Source organism: Limanda limanda, chromosome 18, assembly GCF_963576545.1.
Source record: "Limanda limanda chromosome 18, fLimLim1.1, whole genome shotgun sequence".
NCBI lineage: Eukaryota > Metazoa > Chordata > Actinopteri > Pleuronectiformes > Pleuronectidae > Limanda > Limanda limanda.
Window position 1 is genome coordinate 20,975,789 of NC_083653.1, and position 23,244 is coordinate 20,999,032.

The window sequence follows — 23,244 nt, forward strand, 5'->3', positions numbered from 1 at the left end:
ACTCTCACTCTGTCAACAAACCCTGACTCGCTGTAGGTTAAATGAGCATTCCTATTCCCCCAGCAGTCCCCGCCGCGCCTCATTCCGATCTGAACACTTGCAAAGCAGCTCTTTGTCCCAGCTGTCCGAGGCTGCGGCAGAATGAGCGGAGAGGACGGACGGGTGAAGGAGATCATCCAGTACAAAGGGACTGAGAGACGCTGCCTTGTCATCGCCTCCCTCTCGCCCTCCCTAACTCCCTCTCTCGCCCAGATGTGAAGCACCATCTGCTCTGCGTCTCACACCAACGTCCTCTCACATCCTCGGCTGCCATCATCTTTTTTACCGTGGTTTTATACCAAATAATTAAAAGAAGTCCCACCAGATGGCTGTCACACACTCTCTCTGCTTTGATAACAAAAATGTTTTGGCACAGCAACGGTTAAAAGCAGTGGAAGTTCAGCTGAGGGAGCTGGCAGGTGTGCAGGACAAAACCAGGTCCTGGTCAGGGCCCGAAAGAATTTGAGGCCACAGCTTTCGGGGGTCAAAAGGTGGTCCGTAATTGCCAGCGGCCTGTTTGAGTGGAGGCAAATGGACTTTCAGAGTTCCCCCCCCTCCCCAACTCCCTTTCTCCAAAGCCAAAGTGGTCGGCCACAAACTCATTATGATTTCCAAGTGTGATGATGATCTGAATAAAAGGGGAGGGGATGGGAGGGGGTGAAGCAGGGGGTCGGAGACATAATTAGTTTTCCTCACTGCAGGAGACAGTATGTTGATGAGACAATGAAAGAGTGAAAAAAGCCGAGCTGTCAATCTCCCCCTCGCGATTCTTTCATCTCACAAAGCTCCAGCGAGTCACGCTCACAGACGCAAATCTCTGCCAATTCTACAGCCACGAACCGTTTCATAGACGTCCGCAACCCGAGAGGAAAAAGCAAACGCTTTGAAAGAGCAGGCTCTCCGGCAAAACAAAATCCAGGTCGTGTTCAGCCAAAGTGCTGGGAATGAATAAGAAAACGTTTCAGCGCTGCACATGTCCTTCCCTTTCTACAAACACAACTCGAAAAGAATGCTTTCAACACATCTTCGGAGAGCAGAGGTTCTTCCCAGTTTGTGAAAAATAAGAAACATTTATCCCTTCTCATGGCTAGGTGTAGGAGCAGCTTTTCACGGATCGCATGATTAATTACATGTACGTTTCTCACCGTAGGGGGAGCCAACCGCACACACAGATTCAACAAGCATCTGCCGTTCACTTCAAAGTACTATTTCCTCGGGTTCATTTCATTAGACTGAAAACTTTTACAGTTGCAATCAACACAGAATGAGCTAAAACGATCTTATTCTCAATTACACATGTTGCTTCAGAAAATACATCGGGCCAAAGGACCAATGCTGTCCTGGTCATTAAGCCACTCCAATGTGTGTCTCAGGAGGCTGAATTGCCAACAGGACAATGTGGGCAACTGGCACCATTTCAATTCTTTCACAGTCCAAGTCCTCTGTGTAAAACAGATTGTGCTAATTTGATTAATAAGCAAATGGAGTGAGCAATATGCCCGATGGGAGCTGAAATTCAGGGGCATCTGCTTGAGATTTTCCACGAGGGTCTGTACTGAAGAGTGACTGCACAGCCTCATAGCACAGTAATGCAGGACCCCAGGTTTTCGAAACTCGGAGGAGCTCTTAAAATGAAGTAATTGATTTTCGAGGCCACGTGCGGGCAGCTGAACAAGCTGACAACTCAACACCTGCGAAAGAACATAGCATCACCTAATTAAGTTGAAGAATGGTTAAAGCGAACACACTCCCTAATTGGACATTAAACAGACACAGAGCAACATTAGTGTTTATTTCTAGTGGTAATTGTGTCCTATCGACAAATGTAAGAATATATATATGGGGATTTATCAGAAAATGTTGGTTAAACCTAAAAAAAATAAACATGAAACTAAACTTAAACTGGTTAAACAATATTAAGTCTGAGGGTTGATATTCTCAATACTTACAAAGCAGCTTCACAGTCGAACAACTGTAAGAAAGTATAGATTGTTTAAATGAAATGGCCTCCTAACAACTTAACTCTAGGGCCACCTGTTTATTTTACACAGGTTCCAGCGGCAGCTGCTCTCATTAAATCACTAGCTGCTGTAGTTGTAATGTAATGGGTTGGCTGTGGCACAGGAGGTAGAGTGGGTCGTCCACTAACCAGACGGTAGGTGCTTCAATTAATCAATCAATCAAATCTCGACAAACATCAAGATTTGGCCCAAATTGCTGCATGAATTTGTGTCTGAATGGATGAATGGCAAAACTTTACTGTAAAGCGATTTGGGAGGTCAAACAGACCCTTTATCACTTCATAGAAATGAATAATCATAACTTCCAAAATGATTATTAAACATAAAGGGCTATTTAATGTACAACTTGGAAGGTGACTTAAGGGTGATTTCAGTCGAGGACTCACTGTGAAACCAGCCCTTACAGTTGATTTGCACCATTTACCCTGTATGAGAAGACGAGAGAATAACTGAGAGCTCAGCACAGAGCTGCTGGATTAAAGGAGAGATCATTAAATAGAGCGATGCATCTTCGTATTTAAATATAAATGATATCCAAAGAACTGAAATTAAAACAAAGTCCGTACAGATTTAAGTAAGTCCCTTTCTACTGCTCATCGAGTATGTGTCCGTCTTTCTCAACGTGCTTAAATCGATAAGTTACACTGAACCAAGTAAAAGGTCAATTGCTGAAAATAGCAAAATGATCTGTGATGAAGGCTGCTCGGATACCAAAAGATCAAAAACTTTGAGTAATGGTGATATAACAGCTCCGATGGTCAGACGCCAATGACCATGACCAACATGCAGTTGATGTTGATGCTTTCCTGTGTGTGATAAGAGACACGTGCCCTCTCTGACTAACACGCTAACACGGTCTGGGCTACGAACAATACATCTGCACCACCAGACAAAACACCACTGCCTGCAGGAAACAGCCATCAAAGGATAGCTATTGACTTGGGATTGCTGTGTGTGTGTGTGTGTGTGTGTGTGTGTGTGTGTGTGTGTGTGTGTGTGTGTGTGTGTGTGTGTGTGTGTGTGTGTGTGTGTGTGTGTGTGTTCTGTCCAGTAGGGGGAATTCGTTGCTGTCGGGCACCTACGGAATGCAGCCTTGCTCAACTTTTTATTACCCTTGGAAGTCCTTTTAACTCCTTGGGCAGGAAATGAAACACTCGAATGGCCCTATTGCAAAGTGCCGGAGCCATTTGCAGCCGGGGCCGCGAGATTCCCCAGCATGTGTTCCATATCAAGAGAAGCTTTGGGAGTCACAGGTGCACGCTGACAGGGTGAGTGCAGTATGTGGCTGTGCGTCTGCATGAATGTGCACGAGAGAGAGGAGACGGAGGGCAAGCGAGTGAGTAGATAAAGAGGGAGCAGGAAAGAAAGTATTTGGGTGTTTATTGAGGCCTTACATTCACCCATGGGCTGAAAACGGAGAGCTGCTGCATTCCGTACATAAAGCCAGCTGCGTTCACTGACTGGTCGACACATGAAAACACACACGGCACCTTTGAGCATGGACGCTAAAGTGGGCTTTTTCATTTTCAAAGTGTCGGAGAGGAGAGGAAGGACGGCGACTATTGATTTCTACATTTTCAACATTCAACTGAGCAGCTTAACCTTGTGAATGTTTGGAATTTTGTTTGACAAATTACTCGATGATTAATATATGATCAAAAACGATAGCAATTAATTTTCCCGATGATCACGTATGTGCTTCATTGGCTGTTTCAGCAGGGTCACTATGACTTGGTAAAGATCAGTTGGAGTTTTATCTCGGTTCTACATGAGCGCTTTATTATGTATGTGACAAACACTGAGAAAACACTGATGACCAGTCAATGGAGCTGAAAGCACCAATAAAAGCTTGTAAGTGGACTTTAAGTCTTTTTCTCTTTTTTTTGGTCAAACTACTGTTTCCAGACACAACGGAATATTTTCAAGCTCAAATCGTTACAATTATTCCACACAGTCAGTGCGGGATATACTATGTATCACAATATGGTGATGTTCATCTGTATTAAATATACATGAAATAATGTATCTGACAAAGAAATTAACTGAATTCCACTTGTATAGTTCCTAGGGAATATTAAACCCAGCTATAGTTACATAGTGACGAAGAATTCTATCTTTTGGGTTTGCTTTGCAGCTGATGCATTTTTCTGATCTGTACGGCCGAACACTAAATATAGCAGACCATCTCCTGGCTTCTGACTTTTTCGATTATTGCCAGACTTCATTGCTAGAAACGCTCATTGTTTGAAATAAAAAATGCGATGATGACTAATCAGGAGCATCCCGTTGGTACAATGTGGTCTTTGTTGCTCCACCTGAGAACACTGTGTGCTCCGAGTGCTTCACAGCACTGCTAAATATGTACATCCTCAATGCAGCTCTTTTGTTCTGCAGGTCACACTGTTATTTGTCCCACGCCTCATCTGCTGCACCAGACTGACTGCCTCAATTAGTGGCACTCTCGCAGAGACATTAATATGTGTCCAACAAACCTGAGACGGAATATATTAGAGTTCCATTTTTGTCGACAGTGACATTTCTCATCAACTACCCCTCAGGTCTGTAATTTCACTGAGCGACTACTCTCTGCTCGTGATCTGTCACCCTGTGGTGGTGGGGCTGGGGAGGGCTCAGGCACTCATACCTTAATCTGCTCATGTGCTGCTCCCTCATATATGAAGAATACAGTCCTAATGAAGGCAGCAGCCTGGTTAGCTGTTGTTTATTCACACCGCAAGCTTATTTAAATATATTAAAAGCCGGTTCACCCAGATTATGAAAACAAATAACCTATTTTCATCTAAATGTTTTGGTATATTCATATGCCCCTCAGGCCCAATACAATGAAAGTGAATGTTTGTTTTTTTCATTATATTCAAAGCTAGGAAAAAATATAATATAAATTACAGAAAAAGGTGTACACAAATCTGCTGTCAACATCTTTCATTATCAGAAAGTAGTTCCACCTACAGTAGATTTGATAAGAGTTAATGTCCCAAAACCTAAATTCTGCATGCCTGATAACAAAAGAGGTTTGTAATGTTCCTAGCTTTATAATTTGAGGTGAATTGGCCATTTAACATACTTACTAACACGAGCGTCTTATTTTGGACATTTTAAGGATATGTTATAAGTTTTAATTCACATAAAGTGACAAAGCAAAACTAAAGCCTGTGTGCTGGAGCGTTTAATTGCATTTTCACAACTCTATCATTGAGTAACATGAAGAGTCCAGAGCAGAGAATGACACATGCTCAGCTCTAGCACTCCCTCTCACGGAGTAGAATTTAGTTTGCTCATGAAGAGAGATTTACTAATAAAGGGATCATATTAATCTCAGAACTGCTGACACATTGATAACTTGGGACATTTAATGCATTTAGCTCATCGCTTTAAGCAGCAGATTAACAGACTGCTCTGTGGGGTGACTTCAGGGCGACGTTTGACTCTGTGGGCTGTCACCCTCATCACCTGACCCACGGGTCACCAACATGTAAACATGCAGAGGCGTCCAGTCAGCATTCTCCTATGTCTCAGCTTCCTGGTTTGTTCCAACAGAGGATCCTTGTTTGTTTATAGAGCAGTTTAAGATGTCGTGAAAACACACAAACACACATACACACAGGCACACACAAACACAGACATACACAAAAATGTAATATCCTAAACTGTTGATAAGTGCAACAAAGCTCGGGGAAACTTGTTTAGCGGCCGACTTCTGCAAAGAATGAGTTGTCAAATGTCTGGGCTGAAAAATGAGATCGGCCGATGTCTGTGAGAGAAAAAGTAATGATTTCAGAAAGGTGAGACTCTGACTGAGAAGTTGAGCTGTTATGTGGAAGGTAAACACCAGATTGACTGCCAAACCCCAGAAAAAGAAAGAAAAAAACAACGTTGCCTGAGTCTCTTTCTGCTGCCTCGCAGAGGTCTGAATAATTAAAGCCGTGTCTGTGTCTGTTCTGGGGGAACATTGCCTATAGGATGAAGCTGAATGAGAATCAGCGCTCCCTTTTCAACTTCCATATATTCCCAGCTGAGCCAAAAACATCACAATGTTGCAGCTTCTCTGAAAGTCTTCACTATGAAATAATATCGCCTGCTACAAATGTTCCAAATTAAACACTGCATCCAAACTCCAATAAACAGGGCTGGAGACAGGATCCTGGAGACAGACACAAACACATGAAGGAAGCACAGATAAACACAAAATCCAGTAAATGGAATTTTAGTATTAACTGTGGTCCATGAATAATAATAATAATAATGATGATAAACATCCATATACAGTAGGTATATGTATAAACACTGTATAACAGTCACATTATTCATGTGGATATTTAACCTGCTTTAAGTTTGGAACAAAACAACTGTTTTTTTAGGAGTGTGATGGGAATTTTGTATTTAGACATGTTCAAATGTAACAGATTACATTTATATAGAAAGAAGTTTACTGAAAGATGTATTTCTGTGTTTAAGACTCATAGTCAGAGTTTAGGTCAAGTTAACACTATGCATAATACTCTTGAAGGGCCTTATAGACGTGGCCTTCTCAGTCTAGTGTGAACAAAAGGTTTCTCAACAGGGGCCAATTAAGTCTTCTGCAGCAGGGAGCTTCAAAGGCTAATAGGTGTGACCTGCAGAGACAGGAGATCTCTGAGAAACTCACAGGGTCTGGAACAAGATGCGTTTAGCATCTTGTTCAAACTTCAAAGAGACCGCCAGAGACCAATGTCTGGTCTTCCTGTAAACGACATGGAGAGAAGCTGATTGGACAAATGTATTTTACTGTGGAGAGGAGGGATCTGATTGTATAAATGGAGTGTACTTTTGAGAGCTCATTGCCATTGCCCTCATATCTGTCACCGTGATGTTTGAGCTCTGTGCCATTGAGGTCAAGTCTGTTGTCGTGACTTGACCTTTGTAAACCGTCCGCAGACGGTTTGAATTAAACATCCAGAATTGATAATTGCTTGTTGTGTCATGATATGTAATAAATTTTCCATTACATTTGGCTGTTGTTGGCAGTGACATCCACGTGAGCGACTCTGGCTCTCGGTGCTGAGGGTAGGTAATTGCGCCGGGGCAGTACGTTTGGAACTAAACCTTTATTATTTCAGTGGGCCTGATGTTCTGAGAATCCGGAGTGCTCACTGAGGTGGGCTAAAGAACCGACTGGGACAGGCAAGCAGTTTCATTCTGGTAAAGTATAATTCTTGTTTTTAGATCTTTTAAGGAAAAAGGTCCAAAGAAATTCACTCATTCAGGGAAGTGAGTTACGGACGCGTATGCATTAAGGAGGTCTTAGAGACCGGTGTAGGATTCACAATAAGCTTAATAGGTTAAGATTCTTTTCAAAAAAAGATCAAAATGTTAAACAGGGTTTAGCGAAAGAGTTTAATGCTAAATTACTTTAATATTGGGCGCTGCGGCATGCTCATAGTTATTGTAAACAAGCAGAAGAGTAGAATATAAATATATAATAGTATTATTATTTTGAAATGGAGGAAAAGCTGTGACAGAGAGACCTAGGCCAGGTCTGTATCGTCTCAGCATAATAATCTGTTTGAAAATCTGATAAATTCCCATACATTTTATACCTACATGTGTCTTGTTTAAGAGAAATGTGAAATGAAGTTTTCTCTAAGGCGATTTGATTCATGCAGAGTTTTAGAATTGTATTAGAGGAATTAAAATTAAAACTTAGTAATTACAAGAGGTGATTACAGTGGCAATATTATAACTGAAGGGGTTTTTCTCATTGTCTCTTAAAAAGTGTTTTGAAGGTGAAAGGTTACTATCAACGTTACACAAATGTTGATGATTTGATACAAGTAACATGCATGATTTGATGAGACTAATCTGAGAATTACAGCTGAAAAAGAAAAAGTGAGGAGTGAGTGAGAGAGGATTTCCTGGAATTCTCAACACTGGAATAAGGTGAGTATAATTTCAATCATATTTGGGATATATGTGTAAGTTTTAAAGGCTTATATCAAAAGAAAAAGAAAAAGATTCAGATCAATCTTAAAACGAATTTGAAGATAGACGGTTTTAAGAATTAGGAAATAATTGGCTTTAGAAATTAATTCTGAAACATTAGGGTCTTTTCCATATCAGCAGAACTTAAATTCCCAAAAGATTCGTATTCTACTGAATAAATCAGAGTTTAAATTGATAAACAACCATTACAGAGATGAATTTACCACAGATTTCTTCTCCTACAGTTCAAGATATGGTTCTGAAGTATGGTCATTATAGTGTTACACAGTTTGGCTTGTGGGTAAAAAACTATGATTTTCCAAACACAGGGAACATAACTTTAAATCAGTTGAAGCAACTTAAGATCAAATTGCTCATTGAACAAGAACGAAGCAAAGAAGCAACAAGAGGGAGAGATGTGGAGCTATTTGTGCCAGACTGGAGAGCATTTGAGTGTTGGTTGACTGAAGTCAACATAAGAGACAGAATACAGGATGCTGTAACCGAAATAATCTCCAGGTATCAGTCTCTCCAAATAGGTTCTGATCTGGATACATTTCCACTGAGAGGGAGATCATGGAGACAGAGCAGCCATCAAGAGCAGACCATGATGGAGAGAGAGAAGTTCAACAAAACTTCATATAAGTAAGAACACAGCTGCAGACACCATGTGAAATAATGTTACACATAAAGCATATGGTTAACATTATTATAGTTAAATTAGAAATCAATAAAACTAATTGCTAAAAACACACAAATTAAATCTATTTTTAGGTTCAGGAACTAAAAGCACCAGTAAATATGTGTGAATAGTGTGATATTACTCTTAGAATGAATGTTATATAGCTCATAATGATAGAAAAACATATGCAAAGTTGTAGATAGATCCATTTTTATCATTGGGGTTTAATAATGTGGTTAGAGGCTAAATGCAAGACAAACATTTATCTCTGTTGTCACTTCTTGTTCTTGTTGTACTGCTGGGTAAAATTTAGGGGGAAGATAGAATAGTATGCTAAATTTTAAAACAGCAGGGCAGTAGTGGAAGACAGAGTTGAATAACATCTGCATTTATTTAAACGAGAAAGGGGGATCTGACACAAGCGTATCAATGGATGATCCGAGACAAATTTCTCACCTCTAAATTAACATCCTCTTGCAAAGAGCAAGGGGAGAGATCAAATTAGAGCACAAATGGTATTTACTTAGATTTATCTAAACACTTGGTAAGACAAATTTAGTTTTAAAGGTTATATAGTAAGTAAATTAAGGATAAAATAAGTTTGGTTGCATTTACAATAGTAAATACGGTGTTGTCTCAGTAGTTTTTGATAGATACATTGGCTATAAGAAAAGAAAATACATTTAATCAAATTAAAAGATTTTAAAAGGAAGGTTTAAAGTTAATCGCAAACGATTTTCTTTCATGCTAAATCACATTGGGGTTTCTGAACACATTTCTGCATGAAAATGTATTTCTTTGATGTAATTGATTGACATTTTTAGTTTGTTGTAAACATTATTGATTTTTCTGAGTTGATAACAGGTACTATCATGTTTGTGAAACGGACACATATATGATTTTGGTCTGATCAGAAGAGCAGACGCAATAGAAAAGAATATCTGAAATCTTCTTGTGGAATATGAGTAATCTTTTGTTTAAACAGAAAAACTTTTTCCTTTAGGGGAAAAGCAACAGATGCAAAGTTTCAAGCAAGTCTCAGAGCAATGGCAGCTTCTGAGAGAACAGAATAATGTGATATGTGTGATACTTTGAAATAAGACTTTACTAGTGTCATATGCTGTAACAATGATATTTGCTGGAGAAAATAACGTTCACTTTTCAACAGCTAGGAGGTTCAGCTATGATACAGTATTGTTTTGGATGATAGACATTACTATTTACAAATAGAAAGTTTTTAACTAGGAAATTCTTAACTTTATCAGTAGAACAAATTAAGATTTAAATGGTTAACAGCTGATTACTGTGAAACTGAAGTGTTTGATGACAGGTTTTCAGCATCACAGTGTGATAACGAATGACAGAGGGGTTTTACGACTCTGTTTGAAACAAAGGAAAACCGTCCCCATCATTACATGCATGGACCAAAGAGATGCAAATATGCTAGTGGCGAGAGTGTCAAGATTTACACTGATAGCTTGTTTGCATGGGGGTTCTGCATGTGATTTGGGCTGAAGAAGAAATTCATGAGATTGACTTCACACCATTGTCTTGCCTTGACTGTGTTACTGGTTGCAAACAGTATGCAGTCTGTAGAGGACATGGAAGGCATTTGAATGATTCTTAACACTGACATTTAATGTGGGTTACAGGAGCGGTTAGCAAGACTACATCGAACTAAATTTTTTTTAGAATGCAGATTTGGGTTTATTAGTTTAGGAATTAAGTAGTCTTGATAGACTGTGTTTTGTTTGGTGGTCGATGGACTTTTGATGTGGGATATGGATGATTTTGTTCAAACTGTGTATGTTTTCTCATTAGGTTGGATTGACACATGACTGGAGTCAGTGTGTCAAGAGAGAGGAGTAACATATGCTGGATATAGATGAATTGGGTTATTGGGTGTACACAAGAAACACTCTAAATAATATTCAATAAAACTTTTTTAACAGAGTTATGTAATTTGAGTTACAAATAAAATAGAGACATCCAGATTCTACAAGATTGACATCCACCTCAAAACAAACGGTTTAATCATTTATAGAGATGTATTTAAAGATTAAGTTTAATAAAGTAGGTTAGGGAAATAAATAAATACTGTTTTGTTTTATGACATGATTTCTATGCAAGCAGAAGTGTTTCCCAAACATCTAAACAGGATTCTCCAGCGGTGAAACAGATACTGTTCGGAGAACTCATTCCATGATGGAAGATTTCAAAAGGATGTCCGCTGACAAGGGTAACATATTCATAAGTATAGCTTTATGGATACTGGTGAGTATGAGTATCAACACAAGGCAACATCATGCCACATCCCGCCAGGGATGGGACAGTGGAGAGAGAAGGAAGTAAAAAACAAACATAACAAACACATTGAAAAACACATTGAAAAACAAACTGGTAGATATTGTTTTAAACTGTTTCCTGTACTCTTTAAAATCCACAGGCAGACGAGGAGATTCTATCTAAATCCATGGAGAGAGGACTGCGTGACCTGAAACCAGGAGACTGGATTGTGCTTAAGGACGTGCGGATGGAACGAGTGCAAGCCAAATGCCTCTCAACACAGATGACAGGAAGGTCGCAGAGGTCAACCTGGAGATGAGGGCCAACGCAGGAGGATTTCCAGAGCCAGGGGTGGATCTACAGGACGGGAAGTGCTTTGTGCCAGTGTGTGAGCTTCAGTCTGAAATTTTTAGGTGTTGCAAGGAGAGTCAACACATTTGAAGAGCTACACGCTGAACACAACCGCACCAACAGGAGATCAGCAACACATGATTATACGACTGAGAAGCATTCAAGGGAAAAGAGATGGTTTCCCTGCTCACGAATGCTTGGCAGGAACAACATCAAATTTCTGATCATCAAAGTCAGAGCATACAAGATGTCTCTGAAACAAGATGTTCTTCAACAAGGAGGTGTTCGACACACGATCAGGACGAAGTGTGGCACCAATACAGTGAACATTTTGATAATATGATGATCATCATGTTAATAATTGTAAAATACGTTATTGAAGTTTGTAGAAACTGATCATTTTCAATTGTGTAACTCTGTTGTATTGTTTTTGCGCTAAGACTAGTGTTACTTCTTTAATTCACATATCCTGGAAAATTCCCAATCTAAATGATGAGATGTTATAAAGATGTTGATCCCAGATTGATAAAAAGGGAGGAATTGTGATGGGAATTTTGTATTTAGACATGTTCAAATGTAACAGATTACATTTATATAGAAAGAAGTTTACTGAAAGATGTATTTCTGTGTTTAAGACTCATAGTCAGAGTTTAGGTCAAGTTAACACTATGCATAATACTCTTGAAGGGCCTTATAGACGTGGCCTTCTCAGTCTAGTGTGAACAAAAGGTTTCTCAACAGGGGCCAATTAAGTCTTCTGCAGCAGGGAGCTTCAAAGGCTAATAGGTGTGACCTGCAGAGACAGGAGATCTCTGAGAAACTCACAGGGTCTGGAACAAGATGCGTTTAGCATCTTGTTCAAACTTCAAAGAGACCGCCAGAGACCAATGTCTGGTCTTCCTGTAAACGACATGGAGAGAAGCTGATTGGACAAATGTATTTTACTGTGGAGAGGAGGGATCTGATTGTATAAATGGAGTGTACTTTTGAGAGCTCATTGCCATTGCCCTCATATCTGTCACCGTGATGTTTGAGCTCTGTGCCATTGAGGTCAAGTCTGTTGTCGTGACTTGACCTTTGTAAACCGTCCGCAGACGGTTTGAATTAAACATCCAGAATTGATAATTGCTTGTTGTGTCATGATATGTAATAAATGTCCCATTACAGGAGACAATAGAACAAAGAAATTAATTCACACTGTTTTTGTGTATGTGAACTGCACATCTTCAATTTATTACTATTGCTAATGTCGTGTTTTTCTTTTGGTCCACAACTGGTCCAAATCCACTGTAATATATAATCGACACATCTGCATTTGCTATTTTCTATTATTTACCAAAAATTGTAACAATTGGACTCAATTTGTTCTGGTAGGGGAAACAAGATCTGGTCTTGGGACCTGATGATAGTTATGTGAGCACAGACTGATATGCTTCAACCCTAGTCTTTTTGTTTTTGATGTAAGTCTGTTTTATCCACAGTCATTCACTTATTTAGATGGCTGCAGTAGATTCTTTTTTTTTTTTTAAATGCACAAAATGTCAAACTTTAAAATAAAAGAACCATTACAATCCACCTGAAGGTTCCTCTCAAATTCACTAATCACATCCATGGTCAATGCTAAAGAGAATCTTTGACCTTTCCTCTAATGATGCTGTCACACTAAAACATCAACTTTAACAAGTTATAGAGTTCTCACTAATGACATTTATGGGACTTTTCAACGCTGGCTGGAATAAAATCAAGCATGCGCACACTGAATTCTTACGGTTTATAAATGCAAATTTTTAGGTACGAAGCCGGTTTAAATTTATATATTCTACAACATCAAAAGATCCTAGCACTACTGTGGGGAGGTTTTTAAATGGCTCCCAGATACATGGTATACTTTCATTTAAAAAAGGGTAACAACTGGACACTCGTGCAAAGCTTTGAATAATAACACAATACCTGTTTGAAGGAGACATTTATTGTTTGGTGTTGTTTCTTTATGAGACTTGTTGACAGTAATAAAAACAGAATACCACCAGCATATCAGCAGCCATCAGCCCTCTAAACCCGTATTAGTGGAGGCCTATTCTTGACTACAACCCTGCATGGATGTGTCTGCCTATGTCCTTTCCAAGGCGGTGAAACAGCCCATTGCTCTGACAGGCTTCCCTGCGCCGAGAGAAAAGGACTGTCCAACGGCTGCGATAGGGACCAAGTGAAGGGGAAAGAGACAACACCGGCTTCTATGAGGGAGGACTCATTCAAGCACGGCAGATTCAGGGGGATTTAGGGAGCTCGTCTGCCAGCAATAAAAGGCTGAAACAGGATACTTGGTGAGATTAATTACCTAGATAGGCCATGATAATGCCATTTAAATGGGAAAGTAATTAAAGTGCACCTTCCATGAAAATTATTCATTGCTGACGGATTGGGTGACAGACAAATCAGGAGGCATTTACGGAAAAGCTACAGGTTAAGTGCTCCGAGCTGCTGCTCTGAGACCACCACAGTTTTATTGCAGCTGTTGAATCTCAGTGCTTTGCCCAGCTCTCATCAAATTACTGTGAGCATGTGGAGCGGGTGGTGGGTGGTGGTGGAGTGGCTGTGGTGAAAAGAATGGGCTCCCAGGTAACGTAAAACCGGGGGACAAATGCTACAAAGGAGGATCCGCTTAACCAGAAAATTACACTGGCTGCCACTGGTCACTGGGGACTCCTCGGAATCAATCAATCCTTCTGTTTAGGGCCACCATGGCGGATCAGAACACAAAAAGGGATAATCAATGGCCTTATTGTTCCCCAAGTGTTACTTTCACAAATGTAATGACTTATATCCATTTAGAGACGATAAAGTGTCAATAAAGTGGCCGTATCGATTCCTACGTAGGAGATGGGATATCAATTTACACCAAAGATCAATTAATATCTTAATGAGTTGCTCCCTTGTTGCAGTAAATACTCATCAAACCAATGTGACTAACGATCTCGCTCACTTCTCCTTCTGTTTGAACTCCAGACACTAAACTGCTGCAGGACAGCGGAGCAGACTTTGACTGAGGCAGGGAAACTATTCGCTTCTCGTGCAATGCGAGGGCACCGAGGCTTTTCAGATCAAAGTCAAATGCTTAGCTTACATTCTTGTGTTTTTTTTCTTCTCTTCCTTTTGCACTGAGAGATTGAACCAAAGGGAATATCCTGTTGTTCTCTTTGAATGTGTAAGTAGGTTTGTACTTGAGGGGGACTATAACACCATCCTGCATTCTGCAGTCGGTGTAGCACAACAACTGAGGCAAAGAATTGCTAAAAATAAAATCTGATAACTCTATTGTCAAATTCTGCCGGTGTCAATTGTGTGACGCTTGTATCTCACACCAAGGCTGATTAAAAATTCCATATCATGACTTTCTTATCAGATGGTTTGGATTGATGGCCTGGCATTCAGAGACAATCCAGTCAAAGTCACCGCAACCTAAAGCTCTTTCCAGACACTCATCCGGTTACGTAAGTGTGATGGCAGTTTTTACATGCTGCTCCCAGCGTCTGAGGTTAATAAAAGATGCCTCAGGCGAAAGAGTGAAATGAAAAACCAGCCGATAAAGCTGTTGCATACATAACTAAGATTCTATAGGTTTGAATGACCATCAAACGTTATCTGTGAAATACATCGGTTCAGATAGGGTGAGTGGATGAGGGACAATGGAGCAACAATCTGAGCTATGAGAGTGGTGTGTGTTGGTGTGTGGCAGGGGTCAAAAGTGGATGTGTTAAGGCTGAAACAGGGGGTAAAGTAATTATTTTAACAGAAAATATACTGTTATAATATACTTTTCATACATACTAGATGTCTGGATATTTCCATAAAGGCCCCTTAATGACATGCACATCATGAATAACAAACACAAATTGTCATTGCACAGACAATTGCTGGTGTAACATATATAAAGAGGAAAGAGCTACATCAATAGCCTTCCAGGATTAATCCATTATTTTTGGCGGCGACTTCCACTACTACTTTCAATTTGCTCAACCTAATGAGGATTGCAAGGTTTTACTGTTTTAAGATTTACTCTGATTCGACTCCAAACAAATTGACACCGTGGCGAGGAAGTCTCTCTGTGGCTGCCTTTTGTTAAAATGGCTGAAAAGAGTTGGAGATTGATTTTACCAACAGCAGTTTGTGAATCACGGCTCAAATCAACAACATGAAACCTCATCTCAACACAGTCAGCTAACTTATCTGCATGACAAAGGTCCATCGACTTTCTAATGCTAGAAGCTTGAATTAATGTTTTTTTCCCTTCGACCAATAGATAAGGTAGGAGATAATAGCCAAATATTTCAGGAGTTGATTTTCTTTTACTACAACCTTAAATATTTGTAACTAATAGACATAGTCAGAAATATAATCTGAAATTTGATAGACTGTCTACATTACCAGACATATTTTTCAAATGATAGCCAAGGCCTTTTTTTGCATTCCGAGACATTTCTAGTCAAACTCACCACAATCTAAAGAGCAACATCTGGCTACATTACAAAACTTTTGCTGTTAAATATTTCACAGCCCAGCCTAACTTTTGTAAAAGTTGACATCTGAGTGTAACAGGCTTTGTGCTGCTGGCTAATACAAGCAGTTAACATCAAAATCAATTTCCACAGACACTTCCTTTCACTCATTGTTTGTACCTCTTACTGATTGCACCTAAACCCCATTCCACCGGTCTCAAGTTGAATGTGTACACACTCACACACACACACACACACACACACACACATTCTCACACAGGTCTTCTACCCATAACCAATTTCAAATCCTATTTCTATGCCCTTCTCCACAGTGATTTCTTCTGGCTCAGAGATGTGAACACCCGCTTGAATAAATATTAATGGTTATTCTACGAGCAGTGCCCACTCACAAGTGTGCCGGAAGAACAAAAGGCCTTGTTTACAAGTGCGCTCGGCAGGGAGGGCCCTTCGGAGGGCGGCTCTGTGGCACTGTTGACTCACAATGGAGTGCTGACTGAAACGCGCTCTTAACTTCCAGCTCATTGCAGCGGCGAAAACAGCAAAATCCTCAACATGACGAATTTCTATTCAAACGCAGTGAGGACGGAGAAATCAAGCTTACCAACTCACAGCTTCTACTTAAAGTCATTTAAGACAGAGCTGAGGCGTAATTAGGTTTCTGGGAACAATAAGCACTCAGCATCTTGTGAAGCTGAAGCCTCGCTCCAGACATTTCCTTTAGTGTAATTAGGGGAGGTGTGAATTCCTCATTAGATGGAGCACCATCTGCATTCACACAGTGCGTGTTCATTCCTTCACTCTCCAGCTACAAGCCCTATGTTCATGGTGATTATCATGCGTGAGGTTGAGATGGGAGGGATGGAGGAGAGGGCTTGTCTTTTTTAAGTTTCTCTCAGCGCAATGGGGCTCCGGTGCGTCACGGCCACACAAAGGTTAATCATTTCTGAATGATGAGCCATAAAAGCTTTAATAATGCAGTCTTTTTCAAATGACTGGTCCTGCATGCTTACTCAGGACGAAACGTTTGTTTTAGGAAGAACCAACCTACCAATTACAAAACGCTCAAGCATTCCACAACAACCAGAGAGCGCTGGACACAATGATGGTCCGGTGAGCGGGACAATGAGCCCTGCAGCGTGGAGCCAAAGCCAGCTCTATATGGGAAATAGGAGAGGCCGTCACACTGCCATCGGCATCAACCCAACGCTGGGTATTGACCGGCCACAGAGTTCATGTAGAGGAAGGTGGGATGGATGGATCAGCAAAGCCAACTGAAGGTAATTACTAGTTGTTTTTAACTATGGTTCCAAATATTCCCTCAATTTTTAACCACTTAACCATGGCAATAAGTGCTTTCTAATTATATTGAAGCATTTATTTGAACCCAAATCATGACTTTTCTCTACCTCAATCTGAAAGCAGGTCATTCCTGAACTCATAACATGACTGGTGTTAAATATTTAACTCATATCATCAGACATTCATAAAAGCTGTGTGATATGATCTAAAAGCTCTGGAGAAAGATGGTAAGTGGTCCCTGAGTGAAGGCCCAACTAAATATTTTTTGTTCTGAAACCTACCCAAAAAGACCAGGAATGGTCAGTAAGTTGGTTTTCAAATGCCATGAGTTGGAACAACATGGTATAATAAAGATTAAAATTGATATTATTTGAGAGTAATTCTTCTCCATGCTTTTCACACCAGTTAAATGTTTTGACAGAAATCTTGTAAACCAGTCAAAAAATCCCTCAGGGTTCACTTGCCATTTGGCTTTAACTACGGTACAGATAAACTCAGTTATGCCATGCATAAAAAAACATGATGTACCAATGCTGATTCTCTTTTAGCATATTCAATTTATTATTTTTAATGCGGTCTGAACTTTCAGCCTTCATTTAAATGTATTATTCTGTCCCATTGAACAGATGGATTGGGTTGCCCTGACTTGAAAAGCTTCTAACCCTGAAGGAATTTAATTAGTCTGGGCCTCAAAGAGGAGTTTTAGTTTTGCATCATGTTCTAAATACTGTTTCAGAGACTGTTCTACCCTTTTACTCGAAAAATAATTCAAGAAATAAAGGCGTGTTCGCAATTAATTAAATGACAATGATAAAATGTATTGATGACTGGCATAAACTACAATGTATCAAAACTTAATGGAATCGGCATTCAAAATTTTCAGCGACCTTTTCCACCCGGGTCAATTACACTGATTATAGTGTTATAGCAATTTAAATGGTACTTACTTCAAAGTGATAAACATGACACTGTCTTGGCCGAGCATGCTACCTTCTTTCAAAATAGCTAAAGACTAAATTTTCAGCTGGGTTATTAGGGTAATTGTCTGTTGTCAACATGACAAGTATAATTATGAGCGACTCTAAAAGAGCATGTGTTAATTGTTTTCGTTTTTTTTCCTTTGCAGGTCGTCCTTCTGCTAACGCCCTTGTGTCCTTGGCTGGGAAACCCTTTGGCACATTCCAGCTCACGTCACTGTCATGAACCGAGCTTTGAGAAATACATCATCCCTAACACTGTTTCCCACACACATTTACTCAACGGTGCATCTCTTTCTCTCTGTCTGTCCCTCCCACACATGCACACAGGGAATACACTGACGTGTTTATTGCGTAATAAACTGTTCTTGGTAACAAACAACAACCTATTGAAATGTGATGAAGAGAAAATTGGCACGTGAGCACCTTTTCTTTACAGTAACACTATTACAACTAAACCATGCAGAAGATGTACGAATACTTGGTCTGTGGCATAATTAACCATCACATGGCACAGGGACAGGTGTAGTTAGGGGAAAGAGAAGTTATTCATCCAGCAAAGGTTCTGTGATCTATTTGTAGCTTTCTTTTTTTTAGTTTTCAAATCATAGTCTTTTGGACCAACTGTGTTATGGATGCTGGAGCATGACAAAGGACTCTTGTTGGGTGGATCCATAGAAATAATGAATAAATAAAGGCTTTGGAGTCACAGCAAAATACACCATTTTAATTACGGTAGATCCCCTCGAGACTGAGCTGCAAATACTGTATTGGCTCTTTAGGGGCCACTGGGAGTCTGCATCATTGCTGAGCTAATAATGTTTACCACTGTGATATAAACATTAAATTAATCTGGCTAATATGCCTACTGGAAACATTATGGCTCATTTCCGACTATGGTCATTAATGCTAATGGAGAGGTTCTCAAAATGAAACCACCATGCTGCTAATGCCTAATGCTCTCTCAGCTGGAGCAAAGGTTGAGCCCCATGTGTTAACTTAAGCTTTGAGGAGACACTCAGGGAAATATGGCGACATTTGTCTGGATCAATCTAATGTCTAGAACCCATATTATATACTAAACTGACATCAGGACATGGTTTACTTAGTAGCTAATACCTCTTAAGCTCTCTTATCAACATTTTTTACCTTGTTTGGTTAATACATCAAATGGAAATTAAAAAGAGACTAGGGCTACGTTGTAGCACTAACGGGCCCGAGCACACTGCCATTTCAAGTGTGTTGCGGTTGGGGAAGAGAGAGCGTTGGATGAGCAAGCGCTCGTCTTCGCATTGCATGCGTTCGGCACTGCGGCAATGATAAAGGCTTCACTTCCTGTAGCCAGCAGGTGGCGCTGTGATTTTAAGTCATGGTGTCTATGCAGATGTCATCAGGTCGTGACTCTTGTCTTTCATGCCTAGTTTGGACGTGATTGAACCAAATATGCCTGAGATACAGTGTTTCGATGGCGTGTAATCAAACTTTGACGCCAGGCCACGGTCACACGGTATTACGAAACGTTAAAATTCCAATAACTTTAGTTCTCCATCTTGTTGTGAAGACACTCATCTAAATTTTAAGTTGATCTGATGAAAGCCCTACGACAAGTATGTCAAAGTAAATATGCGGAATATGGCCAAAATGGCCACCAAATCCAAAATGGCGGGCTTCCTGTTTACTCTAGCATATCTATCCAAGAGACTTATTTCTTTGTCGTGAAAAGACACATGTCCCCGTCGATTTTCGTAGCTGTAGGCCAATCATAGTGCCGGGGCTGCCCTTTAGGGGGCGCTAGTCAGTTATTTTGCCACGCCCATTCCTTAAACCCATCTGACAGCTTTTAGGGGGGGGCTGTTGACACACACATGTAGTTTGAGGGAGATTGAACCTTGAACACGGAAGTTATAGCAATTTCGTGTGTCATGGCGAGTTGATGAACTTTGATGCCACGCCATTAATATGGCGTTTGACGAAAAGTCACAGTAATCTTATATCTTCATTATCAATCCTTTGAGACCCATTCGCCACAGTTTGACATGGTTGCGCAAAGTGGATGAGGAGAAATACTTCCAAGAATAAGACGTACAAAAAACAAGACATTTCCTGCTGCCACCAGGGGGCGCTGTGCTTTTAAGTCACGATTTCTGTGTTTATGTCTTTGGGTCGCGACTCTTGTCTTATGTGTCTAGTTTGGACTCGATTGGACCAAATATGTCCGAGATACAGACGCCCGTGTTTTGATGGCGTTTAATCAAACTTTGACGCCAGGCCACGGTCACACGCTCTGGTGAAAAGTTGATCTTTTGATAACTTTAGATCTCCATCTTGTTGTGATGACACTCGTCTAAATTTTAAGTTGATCCGATGAAAGCTCTACGACAAGTACATCAAAGTAAAAATGTGGAATATGGCAAAAATGGCCACTAAATCCAAAATAGCGGACTTCCTGTTGCGTTTTTCATAATGCTCCAAGAGGCTTTCTTGTGCGTCTCATCATGATACACAATTGTCTTTATTTTCGTGAGGATCGGTTAAAGCTAACAGAGGGGGCTTTCCGTAGGTGGCGCTGTTGAGCTATTTTGCCACGCCCATTTCAAATTACTCCAGAATACGTCAATTTCCACCCTCTCTAATTTACTGCAAACTTTAGAAAGTTTTTGAGCATGGGAAAGCTCTCAAAAAGCCCTTTCACTACGCTCAGAATAATCCTTTCAATTTCAATAGGGCCTCCCACCGGAGGTGCTCAGGCCCTAATAAGGTATTGGGGGAGATTTAAAAAAGGTGATTTTGACTATACTGATACTTTTTAAGTAAACAGTTTTTAAATTGTAATTGTCATTTTGTGTATAGCTTAACTTTAAAAACTAGGCTGTGTCTCCTCATTTCCAGTCTTTAAGTTACTGCTAGGCTGACTGATACTTGGCTCCACCTTTGTACTTAATACACTCACATGAGATTGTTATCGATCTTATTAGCTAACTCTCGGAAAGAAAGTGAATAAGTATATTTCCCAAATGTTAAACTATCTCTCCAAAATGAAAGAAAAACTCAATGCTCTACAACATGTCGGGAATCTGGGTTGGCTGTAGTAGGGACCTGGAGGACCTGCTCATAATATATTCTTCTTATTACCTCTGCCAAGGAGGTTATGTTTTTTCTGTGTCGGTTTGTTGGTTTATTTGTTTATTTATCAGCAGCATTATGCAAAAGATCCTGAACTGATTTGTACCAAAGTCAGTAGAAGGATGGGGCACAGGCCACAAAAGAACCGATGCGATTTTGGTGCAGGGTTAAAAGGAAGGAATTCAGGATCATTACACATTTTAATGTGGTATACTGAGTGCCATTCTAGTGTTTACTGTGGTTGAGACAAAAGTAATAATTTAAAAAAACTGAAAGAAGCCTCATTTCAATGAATAAGTGATGTTACCCCACACAAGAACATTGGAGAGACATTTTCATGCTCAATATAATCATTGTAAATAAACACGCCTTACCTGCTTGACCAGTCGCGATGCTCACCGCTGCAAACAGCCTCTGTGTGCGGCTCAAGTCCGAGACCCCATTGACAGCCTCCACTTCAAACGTGTAGTTGGCGTGGGCAAGCAGGTCCATGATGCTCACGTAGGTGTCCACTAATCCTGACTGTGCAGGAGAATATCCCACATTCTGCCCGCACGGAACACACTCCTCAGGTTCCCAGCTGCAGCGCCGGCATATTACCCTGTAGCTTACATCATTGCGGCCGCCTGTGTCGGCCGGCGGGCTCCACTCCAGGCTAACAGTGGTCTGGTTGATGTTGTAGACCAGGTTCTGTGGCGCCGAGGGAGGTCCTGTCAGAGGTGGACACGGAGGAAACCAGAATTAAATAACTGAGTGCCCAGGAAAGTGACAGCCAAGACTGTGCATTGACTGGATCTGTGTTTTCTCTGTTCTCTGGAAGAAGAGAAAAAACAGTCCGGGACATGCCAGCTTCAGCCCTAGAGCCAAACACTGACACTCAATTATAATAAGACTCAGATCCAGAAAAAAAGAGGTTCAGGTACACAGAGAGGAAATCAGCTCTGGCAGACACCAAGGTCAGTGCAAAGAAGGGTGTGAAATCATTCAGTGGAGTCCAGAGTTTCAAAGGGAGAATAACTTTAACAGTCAGAGTAGATTTTATGTAACTGTCTATGATAGATAGATAGATAGATAGATAGATAGATAGATAGATAGATAGATAGATAGATAGATAGATAGATAGATAGATAGATAGATAGATAGATAGATAGATAGATAGATAGATAGATAGATAGATAGATAGATAGATAGATAGATAGATAGATAGATAAAGAAATTAAATTGTACATATTATGTAATTTTTATGAGAGCAGAGTGTACTAATAGTTATATAGAGCTGATGGTTGCTATAATTTTTCTGTCATGTTAACAAGAGCTATTGCAAATATAAAAATAATGATTAGAGCAGCCTCGTATTTTGATTTGGAAGCAACCTAATGTTTTTTTAACAGCGAACTCGCACATGCAAACCTAGCTGGTGATTCATCCAGATAGATTATAAAGGCTTTGCTCACATAGTGACTGTTAACAGCATGAAATCTGCAGCTGCTGGAAATGACTGAGACATGGTTACACGGTCAGACAAATGCTTCGCAGGGAATCAGAAGCCACAGACAGTCACTCTCAAATTCTTCCTGTCCTCCAAAAATATACATCTATCCCCCAGCTGGAGGAAGGGGCTTTACTATTTTTTTTTGGAAAGGTACTGTATATCAAGTTGACAGCAGGACACTTAAAATGAATGCCTCCCAAAAAAAGAAGTGCCTGATCCGCAGAATTTATGCACGAGGTTTTAAACCTGGATGATTGCTGTCCTGTAGCTGCCATATACAGTTTCACTTGACATACAAAAACAACCAGCGCTACGGCATCCAACGTGAACACGGCCACACGGACCATTTGCCTGTAAACGTAACGGCAGGGAGATTAGCTCATCTCGTAAAACGATGAATAACAAATTGCTGCTTAGATCTTTCAAATTCCAGGCTGTTGGCTTTTATGACCCATATGTTGATATAAATAAACTCCCT

The 23,244-nt window shown here is 40.3% G+C and overlaps 1 protein-coding gene across 9 annotated transcripts in view; it reads right to left on the reverse strand.

Annotated features, from left to right (window-relative positions):
• epha7 (eph receptor A7) overlaps positions 1-23,244 on the reverse strand; it is an 86,003-nt gene that overhangs the window by 37,646 nt on the left and 25,113 nt on the right. For all 9 annotated transcript variants that reach the window (XM_061091518.1, XM_061091516.1, XM_061091514.1 and 6 more), the window contains exon 3: positions 21,649-21,984. In XM_061091518.1, the coding sequence (XP_060947501.1) occupies positions 21,649-21,984 (336 nt within the window). The remainder of the gene's footprint in view (positions 1-21,648; positions 21,985-23,244) is intronic.